General features: G+C 39.6%; 2 protein-coding genes across 6 annotated transcripts; both read left to right on the top strand.

Annotated features, from left to right (window-relative positions):
* Positions 1 to 1401: 1401 nt before the first annotated feature.
* On the top strand, positions 1402 to 6981 carry eny2 (ENY2 transcription and export complex 2 subunit). Of its 4 annotated transcripts, none has more exons than XM_035380052.1 (5): positions 1402 to 1494; positions 2610 to 2693; positions 4710 to 4780; positions 6120 to 6194; positions 6700 to 6981. In XM_035380052.1, the coding sequence occupies exons 2-5, from the start codon at positions 2626 to 2628 to the stop codon at positions 6774 to 6776; spliced, it is 291 nt and encodes a 96-aa protein (XP_035235943.1). In that variant the 5' UTR covers positions 1402 to 1494; positions 2610 to 2625; the 3' UTR covers positions 6777 to 6981. The 4 variants fall into 4 exon arrangements, with proteins under 4 accessions (XP_035235943.1, XP_035235927.1, XP_035235934.1 ...); XM_035380036.1 differs by having other exon boundaries at positions 1482 to 1619; XM_035380043.1 differs by lacking the exon at positions 1402 to 1494 and adding an exon at positions 1638 to 1871.
* A 3189-nt stretch (positions 6982 to 10170) lies between these two features.
* Positions 10171 to 18606, top strand: ebag9 (estrogen receptor binding site associated antigen 9). 2 transcript variants are annotated; one of them, XM_035380020.1, is made up of 7 exons: positions 10171 to 10293; positions 11039 to 11137; positions 11432 to 11510; positions 11919 to 12077; positions 12475 to 12582; positions 13055 to 13146; positions 18092 to 18606. In XM_035380020.1, the coding sequence occupies exons 1-7, from the start codon at positions 10259 to 10261 to the stop codon at positions 18207 to 18209; spliced, it is 690 nt and encodes a 229-aa protein (XP_035235911.1). In that variant the 5' UTR covers positions 10171 to 10258; the 3' UTR covers positions 18210 to 18606. The 2 variants fall into 2 exon arrangements, with proteins under 2 accessions (XP_035235911.1, XP_035235919.1); XM_035380028.1 differs by having other exon boundaries at positions 10188 to 10513.
* Positions 18607 to 19266: the final 660 nt, after the last annotated feature.

Below are 19266 nucleotides of genomic sequence, written 5' to 3'. Positions count from 1 at the left end.
TTAACGCAATATTGCTGGTAATTGTATGCATGAGGTTTTGTTTAAATTAAGTCTTTGACAATGGAACATATGTGTGCCATGTAGTGAACCCTATGGCAGTTTTTTGTTTATTTTTACCAATAGAAAATAAAGGGAGGCATTATTTTTATTGATTGCAGTAAACCTAAATTTCAAATAATATTTCACAGGCAAATCAGAGGAGTACTCAGATTTTTGTCCTCCACTATTTTGTCCTTTATACATCAAAACAATTTTTCATTGAAAAAATGGCTAAAACATCAACCCAGATTGTTCAGGTGACATGTCTTCTCCTCATGTTTGTGTGCAACAGACAAATGTAGTAGCATGTCAACTGGCAGATAACAACATAAGGGGTCACCGTTGGTCTGTGAGTAAATTGCATTGAACACAATGGTACCATTGTCAACAGTTCATTTAAATTTAATATCAATGCATGCATGGTGATATTATAATTCTATCAATCTGGTATATAGGCTACAGTTGGCAGTTCAATTATTCACATATACACTCATGAATGTGAGTTCAACACAGGGGCGTTTTTAAATAATTTTGGAGTTCTAGACAGAGCTCAATCTGTGGCCCCCTCAAAACACCTTTCCACATCCAAACCACTTCAAAATTACACATCAGTTTCTTTTATGATTTCAGGGCCATCCATTTTTCATTAAATGCAGCTGCACAACTGGACAACCAGTCATCAGATTTTAGTTACCCAAACAGACAATGATTTATGTGTGGTTTGACCAGTTATGTTGTGTTGACATAAATAGGTTAGATTGTAACAGTAACACAGTAATATGAATCCCTTGCTAATGTAATATTTTATTTGTGACCACAACACACACACACACAAAATGAATAACAGTTACAATTAGTCTTTTAAATTAATTTAACCGTTAATTAATTTAATTTAATTAATACAAGCATTTGATGCTCAAGTGTTGAAACTGCTTCTATAAACAATTAATTAATTCAATCTGCCAAAGAGGAAGTCATTTGATGATTCAGAATATGCATTAACTGTGGAAAAGTGATTAATTACAGTAAGCTATCATTACTGTTATTTTACATTATCCTATACTTAGTTTAGCCAAGTAACGAATATTTTCTTTGAATATGATTATAAGAAGACAGAAATAGCCTACGTGACTGAAAACTACATTAGTATGACAGCATTTGCAGCATCTTGTGAGTACGGACATGCCTTTGCCGCATCTGCCACTCATTCTCTCATACACACTTCATTTATTATATATTATCATATTTTATAATACGTACTCTCTCGTTTGGAATTGGCACGCGTCACTGAATTAGGTAATAATTAATCATTTATGAGATATATCGTGTAATTTAACACTGGTATTGTTTAATCCTGCCAATATAAACGCTCACAATTATTTCCTCAAATTAATTATCGCGGTTCACAAGGCAAAGAAGGAACTGATTTCCTACTTGACCGCATGTTTAAGAACGGTACGTTTACGTTGTGGCAACGGCATGTTGAGCAGTTGTTTCCAAGGGAGCGGACAAGAAACAAGCTAAAAAAAAGAAAAACTCGTACCTGTACAACATTATGCAAATTTGCCCAGCAGTAATTCGTGAGTGTGGTGTTTTTGTGTGTTCTGTAAATATATTCAGCTAGGTGTAAGCCACGTTTGGTTTCACTGAAATCACAAATCATAACCAGAACAGAGGCTAGCTAACTAGCTAGCTAACGTTAGCGGTTGAATTCTTTGCTCGACTACTGTACGCTAACTTAGCAAGCTTTAGCTATAGATGTTTAGACAATAAAATAAGATTATTTTGTAGCTAGCTAACGTTATTGGGTATTTTCGAATTGACAAGACTAGGTAAGTAATTACCTTCACTAGCTATTTAACCAACTTACCACTGACTGTTAAGTAACTATCTGTCCAGTTTTCGTGATGACTAGTTATGACAACCACCGGTTTTGTTAGCGAACTGGTTAGCAGTTGAATATAGCTAGCTACACAGCCATTGTGCTACTCTCATAACTTGTTCACGTGGCCATGGCGTTAGCCAGCCTTATAAATCTAGATTGTATCCATGTAACGATAGCCTGCCCAACTAGCGAACATAAAGTAGTTTGTGAGTTTACTGGGGATGATTCTCAGCTATGTAAGTATGAATATAGGTGGCTAGATAGGCCTGCGGAGTAGCTAACTTTGGCTAGCTAACTATAACAACAACAGACAGGTACTTCTATGTGCAAAAACGCCATGTTTAGTATTACTGGCGAATATACGTTAGATTATGTTAGACTACTATTAGACATTACATTTTGTGTATATCGTCCTTATGATAGTGTATTGATTTCCTGCGTTGTAAACTTTCTACACATTTGCGACGAGATCACAATCCTGATTAGCACGCCAACCCTGGTTCCCCAGTTCACCGTGTAACACAGATAGCTAGTGAATAACAAGGAACGATCTATTTTGTTTTTGGTTAAGCAACGCTTGCTAGGTTACTGTTGTTCGTGAAACGTCCGGTGTGTTTTCAGTGTATGAAAGCTCAGCTACATAACGTTATACGTGCTCTGCCTCACAAATTCATCTCCGTTGTAGATTCAGAGAGAAGAACATGAGTAAAGACTCGCAAATGAGAGCTGCAATAAACCAGAAGCTGATTGAAATGGGCGAACGGGAACGGTAAGACTGGCCTTCCTCGAACACAGGGGTTCTCAGACTATCCAGGGGCTTCTCTGTGTTTGCTGGTTTTTGTACCAACTACAGTTGCAATCTCCTGAATTGTAACAAGATGTTAATTAATGTCTTTGCCGTCTTTTGTGGAACCAATAGATATGCAGTGAATGAATGCATGTCCCATATTCACATTACATTAGAATCTCTTAGCAGATACCCGTATTCAGACCAATTTACAGTAGTGGAGAACATCATTATTAGTCTCAGAAAAACAAAAACACGATATCTCCAAGAAAGCATAAAAGCTAACCTGGCTGTAGGAAAGGAGACCTGGAAGTACAAAGGGAAGGGGGCGGGCACCTACGGGCGGATAAACTGAGATACCTGGCTGATGTGTAGGGTCTGATGATCTTTTCAAGATATATTGGAGCAGTCCCTTTAAGCAGCCTGATAGGCTAGCACCATGGTTTTGAGTATGATGCAAGCTGTTGTAGGTTGCCAGTGGTGCGAGATAGAAATGGGAGTGACATGGCTGAGCCTTTGGAGATTGTAGATAAAGCAGCAGCATTCTGGATAAGCTGCAAGGGTCTAATATTGGAGACAGGGAGACTAGGGAGGAGGGTGTAGCAGACAGGAAATGACCAGAGCCTGGACTAAGAGCTGGGCTGAGAATGTGGTGAGGAATAGGTGTGTGCAAATGTGTAATAGATTTTACAGAAAGAAGCTGCTTTTCTGACATACTGCAGTGATGTTACCCAAGTTGAATAGTTTGTTGTCCAGTTACTGCTCTGAATTTTCTTACAAATTAAGAGGGTTGTAGTCCCGTCCTGGGTGAGTGAAAGGTAAAGAAGGCATAAGGGCTTAGCTGGGACATGTAGCAACTTCGTTTTAGCCGAGGTGAGATTTAGGCAGTGGTTTGCCATCCAGTTTGAGATGTTTTGTTGACCAGATGATGGTTCAAATTGCAACCAGTGCATTAGAGGGAGGGAAGAAGAGGGAAAAATTGTGTTGTCAGAATAGGAATGAAAAGACAGGCTATGACAGAACCAAGAGGCTAGTGTAGATAGAGCAGGGGGTAGGACCATGGATCAAACCCTAGGGAACACCTGTCATGAGTCTGAGGTCTCAAAACCGCACCTTCCATGAAACCTGGAAGGAGCTGTCAAGGTGAAAAGCAAAATGGTTAAGAGCCGCAGGATCTTGAGGTAGCCTGTAGGGATGGGCATGAGTACTCAAGGACTCCAGTGCTCAAGAAAAAGACGGCTTGAGCGCTATACAGTACACAGGAAAAATAAACTTAAATTCATGGAAATTTACATGCTTAGTTTTATCATTTGTTTTTACATGGCAGCTTTAGCAGTTTTGTTGGTTTATGGGTAATGACAAGACCGATGCATCCAGTGGGCAATGAGTTTACCTAGGAGGAGATGAATGGGAGGATTTCAGGGGAGATGGACTGGAGGAGGAGAGTGGGCTTGGGATCTAGAGAGGCAGTTGGTGGAATAGCAGGAGTTGAGAGAGGTCAACATCTGTCAGAGGAGATCCTCTAATACTTCCATGCACAATATGGCAAACAATTATTTTAGAAAGAGGTTTTGAGTTGCCTAAATTATGTAAAATTTGATAAGTCAAATTTTCAGGGTTCTGTTTGCTGAAAATGTGGTCATCTGATCACTGGTCAAGAGTTTTTAAAAAACCAAAGTAAATGGCGACAACCCTAACCTGTATTGCATTAATAAGTTATAAGTAATAAGGTAAAAATCATGGATGAACTTAAGACCATGTTTTCAACTACCTTAACTGATTTCTGAACTCCTAATCCAATACATAACAGCAAGTCGTTGATTTGTATGGCACACAAGCACAAACACAACATTCATATTAACATAATCGGACAGATTGAGGCAGGAACTCCCACTGATCTGCTGATTTATGCCGAGTGTTTTAAATGACAATGAGTCAATATACCTGGCGAATAATTCATTTTTACTGCCTTTTTTTCCCTCTTTCTCATTGGCACAGGTTGAAGGAGTTGCTCAGAGCCAAACTTATTGAATGTGGGTGGAAGGATCAGTTGAAAGCACATTGTAAAGGTAAGCATTGTATAAATGCATGAGTCAGGATGAATTCAAATGTATACATTTGTTTTCTAGAGTGAGGCCAGTCATTTTGTCAGTTAGGCCTGGGGGGGGGGGGGGTACAACTTGCTTGGTTTGGCGTAGGAGCAAACGCCAAGGATATGTCTTCTGACTTCCTGGTTCCTGCCAGCATGGTGTTTCCCAGCTATTTCCCTACCATGGTACATACTGAACTGTTTTCTTTAGAATTTGCATAAAGGTTTTGTGTTGCTGTCATGCAAATCACAAATTTACGGGCGATCTTTGAGGATGGCCATGACTTGAGTTGCATCTTTGTAGTTTGGTTAGCTTGCTGGCAGTCTCACTATTCAAGCTAGAGATCATTTTTACCTGTTGCACCTGTTGTGTTTCTGCCAGAAATGAATTTCTTTTTTTTCAATTTTTCTTTTTTTTTGCGAGTTGTCTTAGGTGAGCTCAATACTGTTTGTCAATGTTAAAGACCTTTAACAAAGTTATTAAAATAGCTTAAACTTAAGAAGTCGCTGTGAATTTTGTTCATATATGTAAATTTCAGTAAGATGTAAACAACTACCCATTCTACCTTCTCATCTTTATCTGATGGCTGTTGTCAACTCAAGAGATTGAGAGACTGTCAGTCACCTCACAAACCAAAGGCTCCCGTCCTAGGAAAGCATGCGTTTGTTTTAAGACGCAGGTAGAACAGGGCATGACTCTCGTTCTGTCCGTCAAGTACAATGATGACAGGCATGTCTATGTCCAGGATGTCTCTGGTTACTGAGAAGGGATACCAAAAAAAGTTTGCCTCTGTGGGCAGGCTGTGCAGTGGAGCGAAGATAAATCCGCTGCTAGGTGAATGTAGCAGAAACACTTTGTCACTGCGTGAATTTGTTTTAATTTAGTGCATTGCTCCAATTAGCTTTAAAAAATGAAATAATTACATAGCTCACCCCACCTGCCCACCTCACGCATGCATGCACACACACACACAGACTCATTCTACCTAAGTTAAAAGCTAAAATTTAAATTCACAATTCTGTCCATAAGATTCCTTGTGGAGAGACAGGCCTGCATTGAGAATGTTTTTTTTTTTTTTTATAGCTAAAAGAATTTCATAGCATTACATAGTTTTGTTTGTTTGTTAGTTTTCTTCAGCAACTTAACTTTTCTGTTAGTCTAATACTTGGGAAAAACTGCCCCAAGCGGTCATCTGTGCAATGTAATTGGGACCTCTGGGCATTCTGTTTGCTTCTGATAATGTAATCAGTCATTTTGCTAGAAAACGCTATACGACATTATGACAGGAGCCTATCTTATGGATTCCTTCTGTTTGCAGATGTCATCAAGGAAAAGGGCTTAGAACATGTGACTGTGGAAGACTTGGTGGCAGAAATCACACCCAAAGGAAGAGGTATTACTTTCTAAGGCATTTATTTGGGTATTTTTATTGATCATGTGCTTTTAATGAAGCTAAATGTTTATAGTTACTTATTTTTTACCAATTCCTAGGTTCCAAGGTTAGCTACCAAGGCCCAGACTATAGGCCCCTTTCATTACTACAACATCATCCATCAGTTTGGGAGAACAGACTAGCATTTGCATCCTGCAGGGCACATGCTGCCACTTCTCACTGTGTAGTTCACTGATTGAGCAGAGTTCTTATTTTACTGAAGGGATGCACTTCCCACACAGAGGAGTTTCGCTTGTTGATTAGACAGGAGCCACCCTATCAACCAAAACCTTCCTTCCCTGGATGACTTTAAGGTTATTTTAGCAGCGCAGTGCCAGACTTTATACCTTTAGTGAGGGGGGATAGTATGGTGATTCACACTTGCATTCAATACTGTTCAATTCTGCAGAAAAGTGCCATTTGTGGTGTTTGTCTTAACCTCTTTTTTTTTTTTTTTTACTTTTAGCTCTTGTACCTGACAGTGTGAAGAAAGAACTTCTACAGAGAATAAGAGCTTTTCTCGCTCAGCATTCCACCCTATGAATGGAAGCGTTACCTTCTTCTTTTCTTTATTTTTGGATCCAAATAGTAATCAAGTACATTTGTTTTGCCTCATTTCTGAAATTAAAGTAATGTGACATTTTATCATGATTTAGACCATTTTTTAATATTGTCTTTCAGAGATAAAATACTAAGTAGTTGTGAATTGTTTTAATGCATTTTTAACAATAAACATTTGGTTACAATTGCTGTTGTTGCTGTATTGAAAAGAAATCAACTTTGTCAAACAAGCAGTCAGAAATGCCCATTTTGGTTTGGCAATTTACTAGAGATCCCAAATGTATATACAGTTTTTTTTTTTTTTTGTTGTTTTAATCCTCTAAATAATTCATGTTGGTGACTTAGCTAAGTGTCAATAAAATAGATGCTTGTAATGTTACAGTAGTTAATCTGTAAGCTACTGGCTAACAAACATTACAAGCAAGCACTGCTCTCATTAACTAGCTAAGTAAAGTTAATGAAGTTATCTTTAACTGGTCAGTTTTATGTTGACAAGCAAGAAATGACAGCTGGCAAGCGAAGTACTGTAGCATCCTAAATACATTACCGTTAATCAGCTTTCTGAGCTGGCTAGATGCCTATGGCGTATGGCAATGTAGGTGTGATTTGCACTTACTATTTTAAAGCTGTTGCAGGCTGTCCAGACCTCTATCTCTTCACTGTCTGCCTGTAAGATCGTATAATAACAAAATGCACAAAGAAATGAGCAATTGTGTTAAATCCTTAATTTTTGTAAAATAAAAAAGTGCAGTTTGTGTATTAAAGATCAAATTTTCAAAATACTTTTAATTTTAATACGTAATTGAGCACAGTACAACTGCAGTACCATCAGCATCTGTTTGGAAAATTTCTTAATACTTCAATTATTTAATATAAATAATATAATTAATTGCTTTCCTACGCCTCTTCTGAATCACCCTTAGGCTGTCATAATGCTCAGCTTAGTGTGATCTTGGAAGGAGGACCACTCATCTTCATCCTGCCCAGTCTGTGACATGGCCCCACCGTTCATGACTACTGTTGGGTACCATGATAGTCCCAAAGCAGGGTTGGGAAAGGGTTAGTAGCATTTTCCCTCTCAGTCTAAAAGGCTCCTGTCGGCTGCCTCACAGTAAAATGTATTCCTACACTATTCTGTGAATATTATTAATATCATTAATATCATTAAGCAATGCTTATCTTCAACTGTTGCCAAATTAAGAACAGCCATAGCTGACACAACAGTTTTCACCTTGTGGGAGAAGAATGTCCGTTCAGCAATGGTCAGTTCTTTTGGTGAAAGTTCTCACTGGGAGACAAATTGCTATGCGATCCACAAAAAGAGCTGAAAACAACCAAATCAAACATGCTAACAGCCTGGAATATCGCAGCTTTTTTGATTTCCAGGAGGCAAACGGAGAGTGTGTTGCCAGACTCGCATTTGTAGGATCTGATTGCAGGCAGGTGGTGGGTGTGATTAATATGCTGTCATTCCTCCTAACAGCTCAACCTTTCAATGAGGCTGACCCATATGGTGGCATGTTGACTGATATGAAATAGAACAGTCTTCTGTTGTCATTCTTGCACTTAGTCAAAAAATGTAGCTAAAATGTCAGATGGCTAAATGTTAGGGCTAATTAAGCAATCAAGGCTGGAAGTTGGCATGAAAGCCATAAACTGATACTGCCCTCATTGCCCACATCTGCTGTAGTGGATGGATACTCAGATTTGGCCCTCAAATCCAAAGCCTTGGTTTACTTTTCTTTCAGGTAATAACTTGAACAATTTGTGCTACTGATTAGCCAGACTGTCTTCCCTCCTGACACTCTATAAAAGGGAGGGTGGAAAACCAACTGTTCTTGGCTCTCAAGCATTGTGATTCAAGTAACAGGGCTCTATAGTTTACAGAAAATGGTGCAATAAACAAAAAACATCCAGTGAGTGGCAGTTTTACGGGCAGCACCTTGTTAATGGGAGCGATCAGAGGCAAATAGGCAAACTCGTTCAAGCTAACAGAACGGCCACAAATGTTGAAGTAACAGCTGTTTACAACAGTGGTGTGCAGAAGGGCATTTCTAAATGCACAGTACATGAGACCTTGAAGCGGATGAGCTCCAACAGCAGAAGACCATGCTGGATTCCACTCCTGTCAGTTCAGATAAGGCTACAGTGGGCATGTGAACACCAAAACCGGATGATTGAGGACTGGAAAAACTCAGTTTACAGTTGGCTACACAGTCCCCAGATCTCAAGAAGTTAACAGCATGAATGTGTGGCCAAAAAATCTGCAGGAACTGCGTGATGCTTTTGTGTAAGCATGCACCAAAATCACAAAGTAAAGTTTTCAGAAATTTTTGTTGAATCCATGCCACAAAGAATTTAGGCTGTTCTGGAGGCAAAAAGTGGTCCTACCCAGTACTAGACAGGTGTACCTAATAAAACGACTACTGAATGTATAGACCTATATACCCTGTATCTGCACTTCATACAACTCACAAATAATCGTGGATGGTTACTGTACTGTGTTTTCTTGTATCATTCTGTATTTAGTGTAATGTTTAATTGTTATTGTCCATATTTATGTGTGCCTCCTAATGCACTTTTTTGTTTTCTTCTCTACAGTATGCCGTTGAAGTTAAGGCAGCTTTTCAATTTGCTAGCGAATATAGCCAAGATGTGCTGATGAAACCAACGGACTCACCGAGTTATCTGCTTTGAGATTTTATTTTTATTTTTTTTCTGAGACTGTTACACAGGGGAAGATAGCACAATAATAAAAATAATAATAATTAAAAAAATAATAATAACAACAACAACAGTTGCAGGCAATTCCTAACCACACAAGACCACTGAGACAAGTGCGTAACAGGTGGCCAAAGATTGTTTGCTCCCGCATCTCCCAGGTATATTTTGTGTCCAGTGTTGAGAATAGTCTAAATATGGCCCCATTGCTGTGTTATGGGTGCATCTGAGAGACTCACCCCTGCAACTCTCTTAAGGGTACTGATTTGATGGTGTATGTTTCCAGTTTAAGTCCTGGTGTATGTGTAAACATGGGTTCCATTCTGCCCGTCATGTAAAAAATAATAATAATAATTTTCAGTGTCCAAGTTTAGCCAAAAATTAAAAAAGGCAGGAAAACAATCCAGATGACAAATATGCCAAAGTGTCCATTAACCAGGTCCATCTCTCAGGTAATTTGAGTGGCAGAAATTACAATCAAATGAAATTTTGTTTTGGTTTTTTCTCCAGAATCAGTTTTACACCTGGATAATAATAATAATAATAATAATAATAATAATACCACAGGTTCCTATCACTGATCTGTAAAAGAACACATTGTTTCCTACCATAGCACACTTCGTGCTTGGAGCCCTAATAAAATCTGGCAGTCCAGCGGACCTCTATAGAAGGGTCCTACTTCTGCAAACGTTCTGCTTCCTTGTCAGTGTAAAGATGGCACTCACAGACCCGTGCAAAGGGTGATGTTCTCTGAAATGAAAATGGACAAGGGAGCAAGGTAGCACATTTGTAATATCCACTGGCTCAGACTGCTGGTGCAGTAGACATGAACTTGACTGAAGACAGTTTATTTACCTCGAAGGCTAAGGAGTGCAGATCCGTTTTATTTGTTGCTTGTTGAATAGTCGAAGTGTGTCGGATCTGGTTAGCTAACGTAGCTAGCTAGTGGTAGCAAAATAGATGCTCGCAAATACTGCGATTCTGTATTGATTTATACGGTGAGTATACTCGCAGGACTCATTGATGGTGTTGGTTTAACCATTGTGTAATGCAAAGGCGCTTAGTTTCGCATTGTGTTCGTGTCAAACAATCTGTCAGTGTCTTGTTGGTTGCTAACCTAACTAGCCAGCTACATTTAAGAGATACAGCCAGTTGACGGAACAGAATAACAAAATGTCTGATTGCGTTATAAACCATAACATACCCACGCGTTTATATTTTGGTTCATGTTGCTTTATTCTCAGTTGTCATAGTTCAGCTCAGCTGGTGCAGTTATTGTGATCGGGCACCTATCTACATTGCTCTGTAGCTATCGATAGCTAGCTTGCCAGATAAACAAATTATATTCGCTTGCGAACAGTCGCTAATTGTTTAGCTAGACTAGCTTGTAACGAAAAACTTTATTTTCGAATAAATTATGTTAGTATATTAGTCAACATTGGCTACTTTTTTTTTTTTAAATGCAACATGTTAAAGCGTATGTTTAACCACTACTAGCTGTCCTTTCCTGTTGGTTCATGCAGCAGTGCATATTCGACCATGGCCATCTCTCAGTTTCGCCTTTTTAAGATCTGCACTTGTCTCGCAACCTTGCTGTCCTTCTTCAAAAGATTGATATGCAGGTAAGAGTTATGATTGTTGGGGCAATTTAATCGTGTATAGCTGGAGGTTTATTTCGAAGCTTGCCTCAGTTTTTTTTGTACTAGAATTATAGATCATTCGAACGATGCATAGCTGCAATTTACTTTAGTTTCTTGCTAAATTAAGGTTTTGCCTGCTGTACAAAACTGCTGGTATTTAAAGATAAAGAATGCACCTGTGTTTACTGCAAAGTTATTTATTCTGGAATGATATTGAACAAGAAGAGGTGTCCTGTGGAGTATTGTTGGTTGAGTAAGTGATGTATCATTCCACAGATCAGGAAGGTTGCGAAAGCTAAGTGGTGACCAGATAACTTTGCCAACTACAGTGGATTTTTCATCGGTTCCCAAACAGGTCAGTGAGGTCCAGCAATCCCATGCTGTGCTTTCTTTTATCAGCAATACTTCACCAGCTTCACGGATTCGTTGTTTTGACGTTGCTTGCAGGAAAGATGGCACGTCTTTCACTTGTTAATCATCACCTGTTTGCTGTGTTTGTACGATTTTTCAGTAATGGTTAATGCAGTGCACTTCATTTTTTTGCAGACAATTTGTTCCCTTGGGCAATAGCGACATCGCTTATTTTGTTCAGACAGATTGTCATTCATTTTTCAATTCAGATACAATGCAGCTCAATCTTCCATTGGAGCTAAAGTAGCCTGTATCATAGATACAGGGGCTGTGGATGTTTCCTGGTGTTTTTGTTTTGATTTTTTCAGTCATACTGTAATCCCACTGGATGTTTATGCTCATTTTGCCCCAGGCTGAGATTGAGGAGTGGAGCTCCTGGGATGAGGAAGCCCCCACAAGTATCAAAATCGAGGGGGGCAATGGCAACCTTCCACCCCCTCAGGATGATGCCGAGGAGGAGGAGCCAGATTACTTCAAGGACATGGCTCCCACCATCAGGAAAACCCAAAAAGTATTACTTCATTTAAGTTAATAATTGTATTCAGAACAAAGTGTGTGCCAAAATTTGAAAGCTGCATACTAACAAAAAAACGGCTATTGACAATAAAGAAATGAGTTGTGCGTTCTGTTTAGTACCAGGCCACCATTTTGGACCATTGTGCCTGTGAGTCTCATTTCATTTTCAGTTGTTATCGTTTAAATGTAATAATTTTTTTTTTAATGTGATAGTGACCTTGTGAAGTTTTAGCAAGTTGATTCTTCGCAGATGTATTTCCATCTTGCGAACATCCTTTTTCCTGCCATGCTGCATTCCCCACTATGTCCTTTGAGCAAGGTTAAAGAATTGGGGAAAGCATTGTCTAGATCAGGGAGCTTGACCACCCTCCTTCTCTTTCTCCCTCCCTCAGATTGTTCTGAAGAAGAGGGAGCCGCTGAATTTCACCATTCCGGACGGAAGTTCGGGATTCTCCAGCCGGCTGGCAGCCACTCAGGATGTGTCATTCACCCAGCCGTCGGTGAGCGCGGCAGCCCGCTCCTCCTGACGGGCCAATCACACACCAGATTGGAGTCGACTTTCCTCCAGAGACTACCGCACAGAGCACTTCGTATATCTTACAGCTGTGAACTTGTGGGGGGGGGGGGGACGGAAAGCACATTAATTAATTTTTATATGGAAACATTGCAGTTTCATTGACACATTAAACAAAATCAAATAATTTGAGCAGTATAACAGAAGTAGAAATAAGATGCAGTTCAATGCAACAATTAGATTAATAGTAGATCCTTTTAATAACTGTTGGTTGAACGGACATTTTTACATACAAGTGAAAGTGATTATTCTTGCTATATTTAGAAACTTTACAGCATGTAGTTAAAGGGGTGTCTACAGCGACAGAGCACCTAGGAATCTTTGGGACAGTTAAGATTGAACTATATTAACCCTCCACCTCCAACCCCCTGCCCCCCACCTTTCCCTTTGTGCTGCAGGCTGAGCTAGGGGAAATGGACACCTGGCAGGAGGACCCCAATGCCTGGGAGGATGAGTCTGAAGCTGCTTGGGAGGCGGAGGAAGTGCTGAGGTACTGCACTCGTCCGTGCTCCACTCCTGCCATTCCTTCTTCTCTCACAGCCGGTTATATGCAAAGTAGAGCCTGATGTGTACGTTCACCCATGCTTTTAACAAGCACGGAAATTCTGATAGGTGTATATCTATGGTGGTGCCCTCAAATAAATGGGGATTTTTTTTCTGTGCTTGGTATATCAGTTTAGCTGACCTTGTTGATGTATTGGCTCTCACTATTTGATAGGCATGGCAGTGAAACTCGCTATGCATGTAGGGTCTCTTGTATGTTCCCTGGATTAGTGGATTCGGAATTGCCATTTCCCTGTGCTGTTTATACTTGCACATGCAGATGATATATGTCTAGTTGTTTTTCTGCTTCTTGCCAGTAGGTGGCAGTGCATGACCTTGGCTTTTTTGTGTGGGTCAGTCTCGTCCTTGAGCACTCTTAGGCTTTTCAGTTTGCAAAATGTCAAAGAATTTTATAATTTCATGGAAAGGTTTGCTTCACCACTGCACACTTTTCATTGGGGACTATATTAAAGGCTCCTTCCTGTGAAAATTGCATTCTTTGATTGAACAGTATAATGACACAAATATTTTTAAGTCTAATTAGAAAATGTCTGATTTATGGGTATTATAGTAAAATTCTCAGTCCAGCTTGCACAAGTATCATAGATGAACTTCCTCACAAAGCTAGTCCTTGATGGCTCCCATCCCTGAATAATGCAAGGTTGTGTCATTGCGTGGCCTCAATCTTAACAGGATTTAAGAGCGCACTTACTGTGTGTAAGTGTGTTCATTCCAATCGCTTATTTTATCCGTCTTTGATTTCCCGGTTTCCGGATTCCGAGTTATCAATTTTTGGTTCATGCTAGCGCTGCATGATATATTGAATCACAGTATTTCTAAGGGTAATCTGAGTAACCGCCACCATAGGCGATCTTTTGTTTTTATTTTATTTTTTTTGTCATACCTGATGCGGTAGTATGCATCCATGCATCAGAGGCCATGTGAAATACTTCAGAGGAAAAAAAAACACTGATATAAATTGGGTGCTGAACATGCAGCCAATCACCAGCAAGGCCTTCTTGCAATCGGAAAAAGCAAATCACATTATCACATGTACTAGCTCGTTGCTGATTGGCTGTCTTATCAACACCCAATAGTTATTAGGGATGTATTTTTAGTGGTTCTTACTAGCGCATCAGGTATGACTGAAAAAAAGACCGAAGGTCACCTATACGCTCCATGAGGAATTCTTATTCTTATTCTTATTACGCTTCAAAAGATCACAATCTGATATATCATGCAGCCATAGCGTGACCTAGAAATAAATTAAGGTCCACCATCTTTAAGGTTGTTCCAGTCTGTTAAATGGAGGAGCGGGGAGATTTCAGTGAGGATATACAAGGGCAGCCTTTGCTTTTCTTTTTTTTTTGGAATGTGTGACATATAATTGATCCGCCTGTGCATCCAGCTGTCCACATCTGCTGCATCTGTAATTGACGTCACTTCAGACTGATGCTTGACTTAAGAAGGACGCTTCATTTGCCTTGATTCCTCCGTTCTCGTATCTCATCCTTTCGTCTCTTCCTCGTGTTCTCCAATGGATGGAGCTAAGGAGTGAGAAAATGATGCAATGAGTGGAAATAAGCGTTTGGAATGACCCCAGCCTGTTCAGAGTGGGTAACACCCACATTGACTTGTATTGTAATGTTCCAGTAATGCCCCAATGCACGATCCACAATGGATGCTTCTGTCAGAAACAAGGTACAGGTTCCACTCGATGGTGGTCTGTAAGCTTACCGTCAGAAAGATTACATATCATCTTTGTAAGCAAGACCTTAGCATGTTGGGACAGCAACAAAAACATTACATTACATTACATTATAGGCATTTAGCAGACGCTCTTATCCAGAGCGACGTACACAACTTTTTACATAGCACTTTACATTGTATCCATTTATACAGCTGGATATATACTGAAGCAATGCAGGTTAAGTACCTTGCTCAAGGGTACAACGGCAGTGTCCTTACCCGGGAATCGAACCTGCGACCTTTCGGTTACAAGCGCAGTTCCTTACCCACTGTGCCACACTCCGGCCTATACATTAATGCTGTATACACCTTGCTTGGCAGACATTCTAGCATGATTTAGTTTTATGCTACATGATACCTTAATTTGTCAGCTGCTTCATAAGACAGTATTGCTGAATAGCTTGAGAATCCACATACACCTTTGTAACTTAGGCTTTTCCATATTGGATATTGCCACTTACGTTATAACAAGGGTGTTTGTTCTGAAAATTGTGCTAAAAGCATTTCAGTGAGAGATGATTTTACATTAAATTAACACCCTGCATACATATATTATTTGTATGCCAGACGGTTCTTGGGAAGAGCAGTATCCGCCTTATGTTACAAGTTGCGTAGATTATGACGTAACCCTTACTTAAACATTCTGTGTCACTGCTGGAGTTACATAAGTGCACTATGCAGTATTCTACACGGTGGTACCACGGTGCACTATACCATGCATGTGGTCAATCAAGCGTGAGGACCTTCTTGTCTTACGTAATGGCAAAAAATAAAACATTTTGCTTTATGAAGGTATACTGAGCATAAATAGCTTATTTACATTATTACGTAAGTAAGTGTCGTTTCATCAGCATTAAAGGTCTAGTAGGCATCTTTATTCAGTCATGTATTGTTAAGTAACCATGGTGAATCTGTAGCTAACAGAGATTTAAATACAGTGAGAGAAATTCAGCTCATCAGATTGTGGTCATGTCTTCAAAATCTTCATTTTAAATTGCAAATTATGTTTGGGCTAAGTCATTATTTGTCAACAGATTCACTGTGACAGTCAAATTTAGGGGCCTGACCAAAGCCTCTCAAATTTTGCTGCCACTAATGTTCAATAGTACAGTCCCAGTGAGAGCCTGCAAGCAAGCAACCTACTCTCATAAAGCCCTGGCATCCTCACTTCTTAGCCAAAAGAAAGGAAGTTGGCAATAGCAAACCAAAGTAATGAATTACCATTAGACAGCATACTTCAAGATGATCATTATCAATGTGGCTGACAAGCTTTTTGGGCTCTAGCTAAAGGCAGTTACTAAATGATAAGATCAGACTTGTAGTCTGATTTCTAGAAAAGTAATCCTGTATGTTTTGATGAGGCTACCTATTGGTTTTATGTAAGGCAAGCTAATCTCCTTGATTGGTAGCTAATCAGTTTATTTAGTTATGAATCAAGTTTGCTAGCTTGCCTTCTAGCCTAATATTTCACAATATTAGGCTGTCATAAGACTTGTCATAAGGCTTCAAGAGATGAGATTTCTTCCTTGTGTTATTTATTGGCTGAGTTTAATAACAAGAAATTACACATGCATTTGAATGGATCAGAAAGAGGAGTTAAACGATCCCAATTTAATTCACGATCGTTTAACTCCTCTTTCTGATCCATTCAAATGCATGTGTAACTCTCTCAATCTCTCCCAACTTGTTAGTTTTATACACGACTTAATACAAAATTACCTGATAATTCTACTCTTACTGGTTTGATTCTAACCAACACTCCTCACAAAGACCCAGCGGGTTTTGTGTTCCCCAATGACTTCAGTGACCATTGTATCATAGTGTGTTTCAGGAATACTGAAATGGCCCACTTAATTTTTTAAATAAATTTTAAGAACCTTTACGAATAGGCATTTGTTCATGATTTACACGTGACTTTTAACAGATTTTATCCCATATGTTCATACTGCTTGGGGTTATTTTAAAATGCACATTCAAGCAGTCGTGAATAAATAAAAGGGATGAGATAAAAGGGAAAGAGAACCCCTGGTTTTCCCCTGATCTCTCAGATATGTCTCATCAGAGAAATATTGCTTTGGCCAAAGCTAGACAGACTCTGACTGATTCTGGGAAGCACAGGGCACAAACTCTGAGTGGATTTCCTGGCACAGAAGGATTCGAAAGGAGTTCAGTGTGATGCAATACATGAGTGTTCATCAACACTCATGCCACCAAACCGAAGTGTGTGGCGTTAGTTTTGAGTAAAACGTTTTACCATGCATGTCTGGGCAACGACTGCAGTTATTTGGTTTGAAGTGGTCCACTTAAGGAATTTGTCATGTGTTTGTAATGATGACCTCTGATAAAACAGTGAGCTGTCTTCAATATTAGGTGAAAAGGTCGGAGAAGTACAGGTTCAGTCACAGTGTTCCTAACTTGCACTTGATTTTGGGCAGGGCTGTCGAACCCTGTCCCTAGAGATTTACCATCCTGTAGGTTTTCATTTCAACCCTAATTTGGCACCCCTGATTCTACCAATTAGCAGCTCAGCGAGATCTCTAGCTGTTGAATGAGGTGTGTTTTGCTGGGGTTGGAGTGAAAACCTACAGGATATTAGATCTTCAGGAACAGGGATTGGGCAACCCTGCTTTTGGGTATCCTGAAACAATGATGAGAACAATTTGTGGCTTTGAATCTTCCCAGGGTGCCCTGAATCTTAGCTTACAAAGCATTAACTGATGCTACTAATAAATTATATACTAATGCTGCATGTTATGTTGCTAGTCTGGAATTGTAGGTGGCAGGGACAAACTGCATAGGATAATAGGACACACTGAATATAGTTTCTGAGTAAGCTTTTTTTCACAGGATTAAATGAAAACCTCAAAATTATTCTCATCTCAGCCCCCTGTGGCAAGCATGTCTTGTTGAAGCTTGTTGAACGATGTGTCGAGACAACCTCTCATTGATATGCACCACAAGTCCAGAAAATTCCAGCTTGTTTTGTAGACCTAATGCATTTGATATAGGGCACAGGTACAGATTACTGTATAATTCTTTGCTGAAAGGGGGGGGGGGGGAACCTTTGTACCTTCAAGATACTCTGAGTTACTCTGGAAAACTGGGGTATTTCTGACGGCTGTTTTGTGCTCTTTCTGAAACAGGCAGCAGAAGCTGGCAGAGAGGGAGAAACGAGCCATGGAGCAGCAGAGGAAGAAACTGGAGAAAGAAGCTCAGAGACTGACGAAAAAAGAACAGAAGATTGCCGTTAAGCTTTCGTAACGTAGAAGGAGCCCTGGGCAACGACATATGCCAGGAAAAAGCTGGACATCCTTCCACACAGTCACCATTTTCATAACAGTTTTTTTTCCCCCTCCCTTTCCAAAGTTAACCCATTCATTTTCAATTTCCTGGTGTACGTCCACCAGCAGCCATTCAAAATATCCGTCTGGTGTCTGTGAATCATTCTGTAGGTCTGTTTTTTTTTTTTTTTTAAATAACAACAAAAAATATGAAAAATATGCTAAATTATTTTTTCCCCTCTGCTGAATCAGGTTGCAGGAACTATTGTAAATAGAATTACAAATGAACATTTGGAGAACTGGGAAGTTTTGTGTAGTGAGGTTAAAATGCACAGCAGAGTGTGATATTCTTAAACTGCTGAATTCATTCTCCAGTAGCTTGGTTCTTTTTTTTGTTTTTTTTTTTTGTTTTTTGGTGGGGGGTGGGGGGTGGGGGGCGGGGTGGAGGGTCTTCATTCAAGATTTGTCACAATACTTTCATCAGTCTGTGTGTGACTCCAAACACTGAATTTGCATAGTACAAACAAGGACCATTGATGTAAATGAAAGTGGCTGTTCTGAGGTTCACTGTAGTTACTGCTAAATGTGGATGTGGGTACAGAGTCCAACTCTTCCAACAGTATCTTTAAAGGACAGGTGAGTTTATTTTGGGATCCCAAAGCAAATTCTACTTTTAATAATCAAACTAGATGCTCTTGGAAGGGCATGTCTTAACATCATGCAGGTGGTACTCTGTAAGATTCTTGCTCTTATTCATATTCCTAATGCTCTTAATAGTAGCTGTTATTTTCACTAAAATGATCGTTTTTTTCATTGAAGAATCAATTAAAACTGAAGTCATTAACACTGACTCTGCATTTAGTATTGCACATACGATGAATGAATCCTATATCTATGATTGGACCTCTTGCAGCAGGGATTTGATGACTGAATGTTACAATATCTGCTGTTAAGGGAAGAACATGTCCACTAGCATTGATATGTTTGAGTGTGCATCTGTCCTGGTACAAGTGATCTTATGCAGCACTTGAGAAACG

Source organism: Anguilla anguilla, chromosome 1, assembly GCF_013347855.1.
Source record: "Anguilla anguilla isolate fAngAng1 chromosome 1, fAngAng1.pri, whole genome shotgun sequence".
NCBI classification, from domain to species: Eukaryota; Metazoa; Chordata; class Actinopteri; order Anguilliformes; family Anguillidae; genus Anguilla; species Anguilla anguilla.
The sequence above is the reverse complement of the archived record's forward strand: the minus strand, read 5'-3'. Positions and strand labels throughout refer to the sequence as shown.

Coding starts and splice junctions, on each gene's coding strand:
- eny2 (XM_035380052.1), top strand. CDS start 2,626: ATGAGTAAAGACTCGCAAATGAGAGCTGCAATAAACCAGAAGCTGATT. Junction 2,694..4,709: donor GAAATGGGCGAACGGGAACG/GTAAGACTGGCC, acceptor TCATTGGCACAG/GTTGAAGGAGTTGCTCAGAG. Junction 4,781..6,119: donor GTTGAAAGCACATTGTAAAG/GTAAGCATTGTA, acceptor TTCTGTTTGCAG/ATGTCATCAAGGAAAAGGGC.
- ebag9 (XM_035380020.1), top strand. CDS start 10,259: ATGTTCTCTGAAATGAAAATGGACAAGGGAGCAAG. Junction 12,583..13,054: donor TGTCATTCACCCAGCCGTCG/GTGAGCGCGGCA, acceptor TTTGTGCTGCAG/GCTGAGCTAGGGGAAATGGA. Junction 13,147..18,091: donor GAGGCGGAGGAAGTGCTGAG/GTACTGCACTCG, acceptor TTTCTGAAACAG/GCAGCAGAAGCTGGCAGAGA.